A 12,994-nucleotide genomic window follows, 5' to 3' on the forward strand; every position below is an offset into this window, starting at 1 on the left:
TCTGGGCTGTCTGCACCTGTCCCACTCGCGAAGCTGGAGGGCAGAGTCCAGAAGCCTCGGGCCACTAGGGTTAGAGACTGCGGCGCTGGTATAGCAGCACATGGGACTTGGACCCACAGCTGGGATGGTCCCCGGAGGTTGCGTGTGTTTTAACTCAAGGCCCAGGGTAGGGGTCCAGGTGAATTTCAGAGAGGCAGTTTCAGCCTGAAGCCAAGAGCCTGAGGATCTAGGAGGTGCCTCTACTCCTCACTCCATTTCTGTTGGGATCACATCAGTATCAATATACAGCTCTCCATGACTTTGCTAGCCTCAGCACCCATCCATCCTACCGACCTCTTCCTTTTTAGAGCTTTCTCTGTCCCCACTGACTTCCCAGACATGGCTCTCCTCCTTTCCTCCTACAGCTTTGGCCGGCCGACTGCTTGATGGACTCGCTGACTGCTTCACATGTTCATCCCAGCAAACATCTCCAAACACACACTATGTGCCAGGCCCAGCGGTGGGCTCTGGAGATCTGCTAGTAGATAAACATGCCCAGTGGCATTTAGTGGGATGGTCAGTCAAGCAAAGAGCTAGAAATACATCATTTAAAATTTCAATTCAATAGAAGGAGACAAATGGGGCAGTGCCAGAGTCAACACAGGAAGCTGCAGGCTAGTGCCCATGAGATGCTTTCAAAGGAGGTGCATTTAAACCGAGACTAAAATGAGGAGGGACACATCCTTGCCAGGAGCTCTGCCAGGCCTCCTCCCTGGCTGGTGGCCCCCAAGGCTTAGGCCCTGGTTCTCTGCACTCCTCGCTCTACCACGGCCTCCCACTGCTTTGGTAACTGCACATAACTCAGTGTCTCCTAACTGCTTTTCTTCAGCCTAGACCTCTCCTCTTGGCTTCTCATCAATAGCTGCTGCCTTCGGAAGCATCTCCACCCAGACACCTCAAGACACCTCAAACTTACGCCCAAACAAAACACAGGCGCTCCACCCTGCACTCCCACTTCCTTCAAGTAAAACAAAACAAAACAAAACTCGACGCAAAACCACCTGGTCCTTTTTCCTGCGCTCCCAAGTTGGGACTCGGCAGTGCCGTCCACCCATCGTGCGATCCAGACACTTAGAGAACATCTCCGCATACATACTTCCTTTTCCCCTCCGTTTCTAATCCTTCAGCAGATCTTGCCAACATTAAATCTTTCTAGATCTTAACTACCACCACCCTCATCCTAGCAAGAATCATACCCACTGAGACTTTAGCAATGGTTTCCTAGCTGGCCTCCCCCATTCATTCCTTTTTTTTTTTTTTTTTTTTAAAGATTTTATTTATTTATTTGACAGAGAGAGACACAGTGAGAGCAGGAACACAAGCAGGGGGAGTGGGAGAAGAAGCAGGCTTCCCGCGGAGCAGGGAGCCTGATGCGGTGCTCGATCCCAGGACCCTGGGATCATGACCTGAGCGGAAGGCAAATGCTTAACGCCTGAGCCACCCAGGCGCCCCTCCCCCATTCATTCTTTATCCACCGATTCTCTTTACTACAGAATGATTGATTCAAAATGCAAACCTGATCACTGCATCCCCTTCCCCCACTACTCACATCTTTCAGTGGTTTCTTGTGCATCTTTGATTCATGGTCAAACTCTCTAATACGGTCTACAAGATCCTGCATGCTATGGCTCCGGCCTACCTCTCCAGCCTCCATCTCACATCTCTGGGCCCTCCATGATCTCTTTTCATTTCCTTGAATGCATCCACTCCCCCACCCTCCCCTGAATGCATCTCCTCCTTTAACTGGTTAATTCCTACTTACTCTCCAGCTCTCTGCTCAAATGTCACTTCCTAGAAGAAGCTCTTCTAGAATCTTAAACTGAATCAAATTCCATGCACTCTCTCTCTCTCTCTCTCTCTCTCTCGTTCTCAAATAAATAAAAATCTTAAAAAAAAAAAAAAGAGAGAAAGGAGGGGCGCCTGGGTGGCTCAGTCGTTAAGCGTCTGCCTTCAGCTCAGGTCATGATCCCAGAGTCCTGGGATCGAGCCTCGCGTCCGGCTCCCTCTCAGCAGGAAGCCTGCTTCTCCTTCTCCCACTCCCCCTGCTTGTGTACCCTCTCTCGCTGTGTCTCTCTCTGTCAAATAAATAATAAAATCTTTAAAAAAAAAAATTCCTTTGATAAACTCTCATGGTACTATGTTCCTTAATGTTACAGCACTTTCATAATTAATATAAATGTGTACTATATTCAAGACTCTCCCCCCAATAAAATTTTAGGTTCTAAGAAAGTTACACTATGTTTACGCCTCCTTCTCATAGTCCTTCTTCTATCTTCCCTACATGTGAACATTTCCTAAGATACAGTGCTCCTCCCTCTTCTGACTCCACACCCTTTTGACCACAGAGATCTCCTTACCTCATAACTTCAAAGCCTTTACCCTCAACCCTTATCTCTCCAAAGATCCAGTTAAGCATCTCCAAGTAGACCAGTGGTTTTGCAACATTTTGTGGGTTGACTGCAACCCGCAGCAGAAACATTTCATTCGGCAACTTATCACACACACACATACTCAACAAGTAAGTTTCATGAAGTCATACTGTCATTTTATTTTTTTCCTATTTGATTTCACTTAAAAAATATTTTTCGGGGTGTCTGGGTGGCTCAGTTGTTAAGCGTCTGCCTTCGGCTCAGGTCATGATCCCAGGGTCCTGGGATCGAGCCCCGCATCGGGCTCCCTGCTCAGCAGGAAGCCTGCTTCTCCCTCTCCCACTCCCTCTGCTTGTGTTCCCTCTCTCTCTGTCTCTCTCTGTCAAATAAATAAATAAAATCTTTAAAAAAAAAGATTTTTCATTTAATCTCAAGACCCACTAACAGGTCATGACCAGCAGTTTAAAATACACCAAACCAAGTATTCCCAGATGGACATTTCTCTACAACCTCAAACATAATATATTTATTTCCCAACTCATTTCTCAAACATCCTTACTAAGCACTATGATCATTCTCTTAGTCACTCAGGATCAACAGGTTAGAGTCATTTTGGATTTCTTCTTACCCAGCAGTTACTGAAACCTATTGGTTCTTCCACCGCAATGGGTTGCCACCCATTCCATCCTTCCTATTCCTGCCATCATAGCTCAGCTTTTACTGTAACTTGGAATACTACAATAACCTTTTCAGCTGGTTCCCCATCTCCAGAATTTTCAAATAGAGGTGATCTATGTTCGAATCACAAACATCAGGGCAGAAAGCTCATTCACCTCTTTAGTTCCAACAGAGTAGCATGTAAGGGACTCAAATGGATGTGCTTTCATCTACTCACCAAACTCCCTGACTAATTAAATTTTAATTCAGGCTGCCTCATATTTCTAAAATTCCCATTACAATCCAGAAACCAAACTCTGGCTTCGTGAAATGGCAGGCAGACTCACCCATGTCAGCAGTGACCATGGTGGACTGGTTTTCAGGGATGGAGACAGAGGTCTGGTCTTGGTCCATGCTTCGAGAGTCTTCGTTGACCTCATGCTGACTCTGGCTGAGTTCTGATCGCAGTTCTGAGTACTCATCTTCCTCCCTGAAAAAAAAAGAAGAGTCAGCTACCACTGACAGAGATAGAAGACAAATTCCTAGAGAATATGACTTCTAAGGACAAGAAAGACATTCAGAAAGAAAACAGACAGATCTACTCCCCCTGCCTACCCTCCTTAGCCATATGGACTAGGACTCTTTTCAGGCCAAATGAACAGTCAGTCACCTCTACGGTTCCTGTGTGAAACTGAAAGGGTCCTGGGTCCACATACATATCCATATACTGAACAAGATCCATGTAACAGCCTACTAGAAACTTTTTTGCTTTTAAGATTTAGATTTCTTTACCTCCTCAGATTCTGATGTGAAAAAGAACCCAAGACCAGAGAGCTGAAGCTACAGCGAGCAAAATAAGCAGGAGTCTGGTGCACAGGAATGTCACATCCCATCACCTGGAGGGTCCCACTGGAGGGCTTTCTCCTTGGAAGAGGATATAAGGAAGTTTTGGGGCTGGAGCTACCGGAAAACCAGCACCTTACCTGTGCACATCAACCTGGATGCTTTGAGAGATGTATCTGGTATATACCACACTTACTTTCCCTAAAGCAAGTCAGTGGAGTTAGGGGATAGGAAAAGAGGATGCGGAGAGGAGAAAAACGGACACAGTGGGTGAGTGCACGTCACTCAGTGGTCTGTTCCCATCAGTCAGCACTTGCAACAGGAAGTCAACACTTAAATGCTGCCATGTTGCATCTGCACACACACACACACTGCCCCTTCTCAGCCCTACACAATCCCTCAACCTTTGGTCCCTGAACTAGCTATGGTCAAGTGAAGGAAGCTTACAATTGTATTATGTCTTTCGAAGCACATGCATACCTCTTCCTCACACCACCGTCATCACCACACACACACTGGACACGGACGTGGAGAGGGCAAAATCAACCCGCTGCGGAGCATTTATTTTGCAAGTGAGCCAGAAGAGAAAACGGTCAGGGATTTAATTGAGGCTGCAAAGCCCACGAAAGTCTGTGTAGAAAGCCAGGAAGAGAAGTCCTCTTGGTTTGGCATTCACTTGAAGTTGTGGACACCAGTGGGGCAGAGAGTCTACAGCCTTGGGTTTGGGGTAGACCAAGATGGTAATGGGTGACCACTGAAACTTGGGGAAGAGGCAACTGCCATTTTAAGCTGCGAAGACACATCTATAAATTAGAAAATGTGAAGAACTCTCCAGAGTTCCTAGTTCTCTCAAGAAATCAACATCCTCCCAGGGAAGGAATTCAGCTGAGCCCCTGCTTTATAAGGTGTTTTTAATAAAAGCCGTCCAGAAATCTGGGGAGACTTTTAACAGATACTAAGCCCCCAGACATGCAAATTATGAATTAGAATGGGAGTGGTGAAGGCAAAAAATGTAGGTTAATGTTCTATGAATAAGTTAATTATTAGACACTGTAAAGCTAACAATAATTAGGTTTAGGAATGAAAACAATTAAAAAGTACCTTAAGAGTAGCCTTTTTGGTCTAGAGGGTAATTGTGCCCTGATACATCAGCTCTCCTTTCAATCAGCACTTAAAAATCTGATTTTAGTTAATGGGAGGTTTTGTGTATGATGAATAAATTACCTTTGTTGCATGGCCAATCTAATCAGCTTCAGCTTGGCTGAGACTGTTCTACAGCCAAGAAAGCCAGATAAATGCTGCTGTATCTCTGGTATAAATGGCATTTGCAGAATCGTTAATAGCCATCTTAAACCCTCCTGGCTTGGCAGGTTCCAAAACACACAGGGCCTGTCAAATCTCATGCTTTGTAAGGAGTTACTTCTAGGGATTATTAGGATGAACTTTATATAGCAGTGAATAGGGAAGGGCTAGAAAAAGGAGCCTGTCGATCGCAGGGGCCACTCCTCACTGAGGTCAGAGCACAGTCTGAAGGACAATCACGCTACACTAGAAGTGTCATCTTAGGCAAAAGACTTTCAGGGTCATGAAATGCAAACTAAGGATCCGTGGTCAATGTATTCGAGCACCAAAATAAGAACAGGAAAGCAAAGACCAGCTGGATGCTGTCTTCCAGGAGTCAAATGTGTTCACAACTAATTCTAACCCAAGAAGCACGCTGTGTGTGGACACAGGAGGAGCATCTGGGGCTGCAGCTGAGTAGTAGCCAAGGAAGACTTTCGCGATGGAGCAGTGCTCCAGAGAAGTCCCAGGCAAGTAGATTTTAGGTAGGTCACGAGGGTGGAAGGGCACAAGCAAAGGCTCAGAGGTGCCTCTGAATGTGAATGAGATGAGAATGGAGAGGAATAAGTGGTTGGTATTGCTGAAACCACATGGGGTGCCCAATGGAAACCATGAGGCTGATGGGGCACTCGGGCCATTTTGATCAGAAGGAGAACTTACTGAATTGAAGGAGGCAAAGTTAGACAGGAGAAACAAAAATAAGATGATGAAGTCTAGGAATTCAGGGGAAGAAGTAAGTGTTGCCGAGCTCTCCTATGGAAAGAGAGAAAAGAAGCAGGGGGGAAGTGCCTAAGGTCTGTGTTCTTGACCCCAAAGGGAAGCACTGAGCTGAGCACACACAATTCCTGGTTAAGATTCCTCCTTATGGTAATTATAGTGAGTATTATAGTACAAACAACTCGTGCAAACCAAGTCAATAATAGTGAGAGGCAGAAAGCAACCTTGCAACATCAGGCAGGGTTCTGTACCACAAAGGAAGAGGTAGAAAAAATGGTTAAACTGAACCCAAATATTAAAGTATGTACAACCCTTTTGTTTCACCCACTGACCTTGTCAAAAAATTCACAGAGTTGCATATCCTTATCATCTCCTGAACAGCAATACTGGCATCATTCCTAAAAAGAGGCTGGAATCTGGGACAGAGAAAGAACAAAAGCCAATTCTCATAGGGCCTTTTGTAAGCAGACGGTCAATCTGTGATTGCAGTGTATGTAGAACATGGGTGCTTGGGGTTGTCTCTCTACTGTGTTATTCGGGAGCACCAGTTCATCCAGAGCAATGGAACAAGAAGTCAAAAAGCCTTTACAAGTCCCAGCAGTTTTACAAAAGCAAGAACATGAGGTGTGTCTTCAAGGCTGCTCTGTGCAGTAGGAGTCCCCTGGCTGGTAAAGATGTCTAGCTACCACCACAGCATCAGCATCTCAAAGTGACTTTATTGCTTGCTTCTTTCTGTTGTGTATACAGTAACTCTTGGCAAATGAAACTTATTCCTTTGGGGGAAAAAGGATCTCCCCAAATAACACCAGCTGCTAATGCTGGAGATGAGAGAGAAGAAAACATGAAAATTTCCAAGAAGTGATCATTTTAAGCCAAAAAAAAAAAAAAAGAAAAAAAAACCCACAACAAAACAAACCCCAGAAGCTTAATCGACTGATAAATGTTGGTAATTATACACTATTGTGGTGGTTTCAGAATTATGGAATTACAAAGTGCTCAGGTGTTTCTCTTTGGAAGATAAAGAATCATCTCACAGGCTTCTAAATGTACCTTATTTCGTTCACCTAGAAGCATTTGTGAAGTGCTTCCAAGTTGCTCTTAGAGTGGCAATGATTAGTGCTTGCTACGAGCTTAAACAACAAAAGAAAAATGCTCCCAAGGACGCGGCATTAGGTTGTACCCACAACCTACGTAACTAGCAGTGGCTGACCAGCAGAGATCTTAGGGTTCGTCAAAGCCGGGATCAATACCTTTTATTTACAAGTAAGACGACTGAAGCTTCAAGAGGCTAGTGATTTACCCAAGATTCTACAACTAGTGAGCAGTGCAGCCTCTTTCCTAAATTTAGGACCAATGAAACAGCAGTCAAATATGGTGATCTAAGGAGAAGATTTGGTTGTTGTTGCTGACGATGATTTTTAAAGATTCCTTTTCATTATTGACTAGGGGTGAAATGATCTTATCTGAAAAGGGAAGAGTCAATGAAAGGCTAATTCTTTTCCCAATTTCCAGACCTGAAGCTGAAGTACCATGGAATCAGTAATATTTGATACGAATATTACTTCTTTAGCAATCCCCATGCCTATTCTATTTTGGTGTGCACATTCATGCCTTGTCACTGGATTGATGGGTGAACAAGATCCAGATGGATGTCTACATGCCTTGGCACCTGTCAGTCAACTATGTCCAGCTAACCCAGCCTACCTGACCCTGGTGGGAGTTTTGTTGAACTACGTTCTTCCTGACAAGTAAAGGCAGACTTGCCCTGAAATGCCATCATTTTTTTAAAGAACAAAGACTTTTTAGATACAATGAGGAAATGTATTCCTTTCAATTCTCTTAGAGGCTCTAAAGCAAGAAATCAGTGGTAAGTCCTGATTCTTTCTGTAATTCCTCCTCTTATTTTTCCATCTAGCACAAAGGAAGACAGACTCATCCATGAATCTTTTGGTGAATAACTGGGCAAATGAAAAGGTCAGGCTCATAGTGCAGGTATGAGATTTTAGAGACTGGATTACGTTAGAGTAGACGGGACTTTGCATATTATCTTTGTTGCTAATGAGCATTTTGCAGACAAAGCAGCAGAAGGGTGAACTGCCAGTGCAGAGGGAGGTAACTCAGAGGGGAGGGGTCAGGGCTGCAGGGTTGTAGCCCTTGGAGGTGAAAGGGGAGGGGAGAGCCTAGGGTAAGAGCCAAGGCTGAAGGTGAATCTCAGGGACAGAAGATATAGGGTCCTAGAAGTTCAAGAAAAACACACCAAGAAGGAAGATTTGGAAGCAAATCCTGCAGAAAAGGACCAGACACAAGAAAAGGTCCCTGGATTTTTCAGTTAAGAAGTCATTAGTGATTTTTAAAAAAGTCTCTTCACTCAGGCTGCTGCTGTAACAAGACGCTGTAGACGAGCTAGCTTAAGCAACAGGATTTTATTTTCTCTTAGTTCTAGGCTTTGGTTTGAAGTCCAAAATCAAGGTGGCCGCATGGTCAGTTTCTGGTAAGGGCTTTCTTCCTGGCTTACAGATGGCTGCCCTGTCACCGGGTCCTCACAGCAGGGGGAGTGCACCCCATGAGCAAGCCCTCTGGTGTCTCTTCTTCTAAGGGCGCTCACTACACCTACCATGCAGTCCCCATCCTCAGACCTCAACGAAACAGAAGTAACTCCCAAAGGCTCCAACTCCAAAATGCCATCATATTCAGGGGTAGGGCTTCCACATATGAATTTTGATTTTCAGATACATAATTCAGTCCTTAGCAAAAGGAGCTTCGGGAAACTGTTGCACTCAGAAGCCAGACAGCAATGGGCTAACAAACAGGAAATGAGGCAGAAAACATGACTACTCACGAGAGCTGGCAGTGAAAGGATGATGTTATGAGAGTAGGTTTGGGGCAAAGAAAATAATCTCCTCGGGGGCACCTGGGGGGCTCAGTCAGTTAAGCATATACCTTCAGCTCAGGTCATGATCCCAGGGTCCTGGGATCGAGTCCCGCCTCAAGGTCCCTGCTCAAGGGGAAGCCTGTTTCTCCCTCTGCCTCTACCCTCCCCCGCCCGACTTGTGCATGCTCTCTCTCTCTCTCAAATAAATAAATAAAATCTTTAAAAAAAAAAAAAAAAAAGAACCTCTTTGGGAAACAAAACAGCTCATGTTTAATTTGCTTCGAAATCCACCCCCCCCATTTCAAGTGAGCTACTAATGTATTTTTCCACTTTCCCCATCCCATTATATAATCTCCCCAAGTCAGATAAGCATTAAAAGAAGCCACTCATAATATACAGTTAAGTGGAAAAGCATATATTACAAAAACATTGTTTGCTATATGATCCAATTTATTTAAAATATTCATGAGTAAAATTTTTTAGAAGGCCATATATACAAAATGTTCAGTGTTTATTCCTAGGAGATGGGATTTAGGATGCATTAGGCAGGGTTCAGTTAGGAACATAAACTACACTGAATGTTTCAAGTAGAAGAGATTTAATTTAGGCAGTTCCACGCTTGCATAACTGTTGGAAGGACCAGAGAAGTGTGGGCGGAGGCCACCAGGAGCTGTCAGATTTGCCATCGCAGGCATGGACCCCTCAAAGGTCAGCAAACTGCCGCTGCCTTCACACCTGCCCACAGCTCCTGGCTCTGAGGTGCAGGACCTCATGCCCATGAAAGCCTCTGTCAGCTGCTTCTATCATGGCCTGAGGAACAATGGCTCCCACCTCCCTTCTGCTTTCCAAACCCATTTGAAGGCACCTCACTGGCAGAACCAAAACTGTCTCCAGAACCCAGCTATTAAGGCAATCTGGGAAGCAGTCCCAAGGGTCCAGCCTCTGATTCTGGGGAGAGTAGAGAGAAGGGGTGGGAATGGTACCAAGTGCTAGATAACATGTCATAGGCCACCCTCTTTGGCTACTCGACAACCACACACAGCCTCTCATACACCCTGAAATTTCCAAGTTACAATAGCAGTGACACCAAGCTTCTGTAACCATCCCTCATTCAAATGTGAATGATTCACCTTCTCACCGAAGTGGGAGACCCTAAGTCCCATCAGTTATTGTATCCATTGTCAGGTAACCACTTCTCTTCTAGGTCAGTGGCAAATCCCCCTAGATATCATCTAACCTAATCATTAGATAAGTTTCACCAATACCAGCTCACCTTGTATAATAGGAGAAATTAAGAAGATAAAAAAGAAATTGTATACACAAATAAGCACCGAAATATGCACAGTCTAGCCATCCTTTCTGCAACTGGCCATAAGGCTAAGGTTGATGTTTCTAATCTTCTTCTTCCACTAGGAAATCCCTATTTTCTTTGTGTTTGGCCAGCACCTTGGTCGGTTAGAGCTCTTCACCGAGTGAAATAATTAGCAATCTTTATTCCTGAGGGACTTGGTCCTAAGTGTGTATAGCTGGTACCCCCTACTTGGGATCAGATTGCTACAGAGTCTCCAAGCAAAGTAAGACTAGCTTTATCAGTCAGGGAGGGGGAGTGCTTGGAGTTTACGGGAGTTTGTAGGCTCTAGGTATTCTGATTTGTGGAAACCTACCCAAGGGTCTCGATTCAAATTCTCACCATTTCTTCTTTTCCTATCAATGTTTCATTTTTACCTAAGAGATCTGGTATGGCTGTGAATTCAACTTACATTGGAATTCGGCCACCTGCAGTGTCTGATTCTTAGCTGCGTCAGCCCTGTGGCTACAGGTGATGGGAGAGTGTCTTCTAGGGTGGCCAAAGAAGGTCCCCGTTCTGACTGTGACTTGAGATGAAAGTTTACAACTATGAGATTATTTTTGTTTTTACTTAAGCAATTTAGTATTGCTTACGTATGGATATATCATAGCTTACATAAACTATTTCCTTACCATTATTTTTCAGCACTTCCAGCAAATTCCTAACTCAGGCCCAAACTAAAATGACAAGAAAATCTGTAAGTACCAGCATTGTACCTGAGTGGTGTGACAATCCATTCTCTACACCCTGGATTTGCGAGGGCAGTTGGAGTTCCTCCAAGGTGTCTGGCTCCCACCGCACTCACTCTAGCAAGCATCTCAGGACCTGAGGGCAAACCCATTTCCTGGAGTGCTGGGGGCAGGAGACATGCCTTAGCCGAGGAGGTCAGGGGACCAGAAGAGCCTTGTCCTCCTGGCCCACATGTCCGCATGGCCTGCAGGGAGTCCCCTTAAGGAGGGGCCAGTTCATTTACATAATGAAAACTGGCAGAATTTAATGTGACATCTGCACAGATGCCATCTCCCTTTAAATAAAAGGCACCAATAAATGTTTATGGTCAAGAAGCTCACTGTATTTTAACACGAAGCAGTTTGGCCGTTACATTCAATTTAAACACCCTGCAACTGAGTTTTCCAGGTGATGTGTGATGCTTTTTTTCCACAACTCACTGAGCCCATTTGCCTCACCTTCTCAAGTGTTTAAAAGTGCAACATGTTTTGGGCGCCTGGGTGGCTCAGTTGGTTAAGCGACTGCCTTCAGCTCAGGTCATGATCCTGGAGTCCCGGGATCGAGTCCCACATCGGGCTCCCTGTTCAGCAGGGAGTCTGCTTCTCCCTCTGACCCTCCTCCCTCTCATGCTCTCTGTCTCTCATTCTCTCTCTCGCAAATAAATAAAATCTTTAAAAAAATAAAAATAAAAAAATAAAAGTGCAACATGTTTTAATGGAAATTACAAATTTGCCAATATACTCTGTCAGCCTCCTTTAAAGATTTTTTTTTTTTTTTTTAAGATTTTATTTATTTATTTGAGACAGAGAGAATGAGAGAGACAGAGAGCACATGAGAGGGGGAAGGGTCAGAGGGAGAAGCAGGCTCCCTGCCGAGCAGGGAGCCCGATGCGGGACTCGATCCCGGGACTCCAGGATCATGACCTGAGCCGAAGGCAGTCGCTCAACCAACTGAGCCACCCAGGCGCCCTGTCAGCCTCCTTTAAATCTGCTATAATCATTTCTTTGGTCTGAAAATTCTTCTCTGCTCATGCGTTTCTAACCTACAATCACTCTCAAGACCGGGATACAATTTCAAGGCCCTGAGGTTCTAAATTGGAATATGGAATTTACTGTGTGGCTCCAGTTTAGTGCAAAGTTTCCATGATTTTGCCCAGAAAACCAGAGGCCCATCAGTTCCCTCATCAAATAACCCTGTCATTACTCTCTCAGACTTGGAACAAAATGTCCCCGAAGTTTCTTCTAACCTGGGACTTCTAGAGGGAGAGTTTAAAGTAGTTGCCTCTACAACTGCCCTGATTGCCGCTTGGACAAACATTCAGTGAACAAAGCCCTCTTTCTCCATAAAGGTAGGTGACAACCATTTGCTTTCCTCAGGGTGGTTCCCCGAGGACAGGCAGGAAGATAGAAGTTATCCTTGGCTAAGTCACTCAAAGAGAACCCCTCCTCTGAACAGCAAGGCAGATACGCCAATTAAGGGCTGCGTGCAGGAGCCTTAGGGGTTAACTGATTGATGAGGAAGGCAGGACCCCCAAGAGTCACTTACATGGAAAGAATATTAAGTAAAAGCAGAGAGACTTCGGGTTCTAACTCCACCTCTATCCTCTGCTAACTAGAACTTCAAAGTAATCCCCTAATATTTTTAAGGCCCAGCCTTTTTGCCAGTAAAATGATGTATCCAATCTTGTTCCCTACCCTAGGAGTTTGTAAGAGGCCACATCAATGTTGGTAAATCAACTTCAGGTGAGCTCAAGACGCTAGATTATCTAGAAGCAGACGTACTGCTTAGTCCTAAGCCACATTCATAGATCTCTCAAAATTCCCAAGGGAGACACACAGTTTGCACATCGAGAGCAGACCTGGGGTATTCGAGAGGTGGTAGGGATCCTGGGAGGGAGATGGAGGGGCGCCCTTCAGAACTCGCTAATCAATCATTTCACCCATTTCTGATTCGACGCTCTTATCAGTAAACTGAGGATTAAAACTCCTACCCTGGCTACTTTCCAGGGGAGCCCTCGAGACGATCAAGATGAGAACAGAATAGTGGAGGGGAAAGGGCATGGTTAACAAGGTAAAGAGA

At 44.9% G+C, this 12,994-nt stretch overlaps 1 protein-coding gene across 6 annotated transcripts in view; it reads right to left on the minus strand.

The window, feature by feature from the left end:
• MCC (MCC regulator of WNT signaling pathway) overlaps positions 1-12,994 on the minus strand; it is a 395,037-nt gene that overhangs the window by 82,801 nt on the left and 299,242 nt on the right. For all 6 annotated transcript variants that reach the window (XR_010413183.1, XM_054513238.2, XM_045900085.3 and 3 more), the window contains one exon: positions 3,413-3,555. Coding sequence is in view for 5 of the 6 variants with exons in the window: in XM_054513238.2 (XP_054369213.1) it covers positions 3,413-3,555 (143 nt within the window). In the remaining variant the exon portion in view is untranslated. The remainder of the gene's footprint in view (positions 1-3,412; positions 3,556-12,994) is intronic.

This window comes from Mirounga angustirostris, unplaced genomic scaffold (genome assembly GCF_029215605.1).
Source record: "Mirounga angustirostris isolate CCGP_5_RB_7025 unplaced genomic scaffold, mMirAng1.0.hap1 SCAF_7, whole genome shotgun sequence".
Lineage (NCBI taxonomy): Eukaryota > Metazoa > Chordata > Mammalia > Carnivora > Phocidae > Mirounga > Mirounga angustirostris.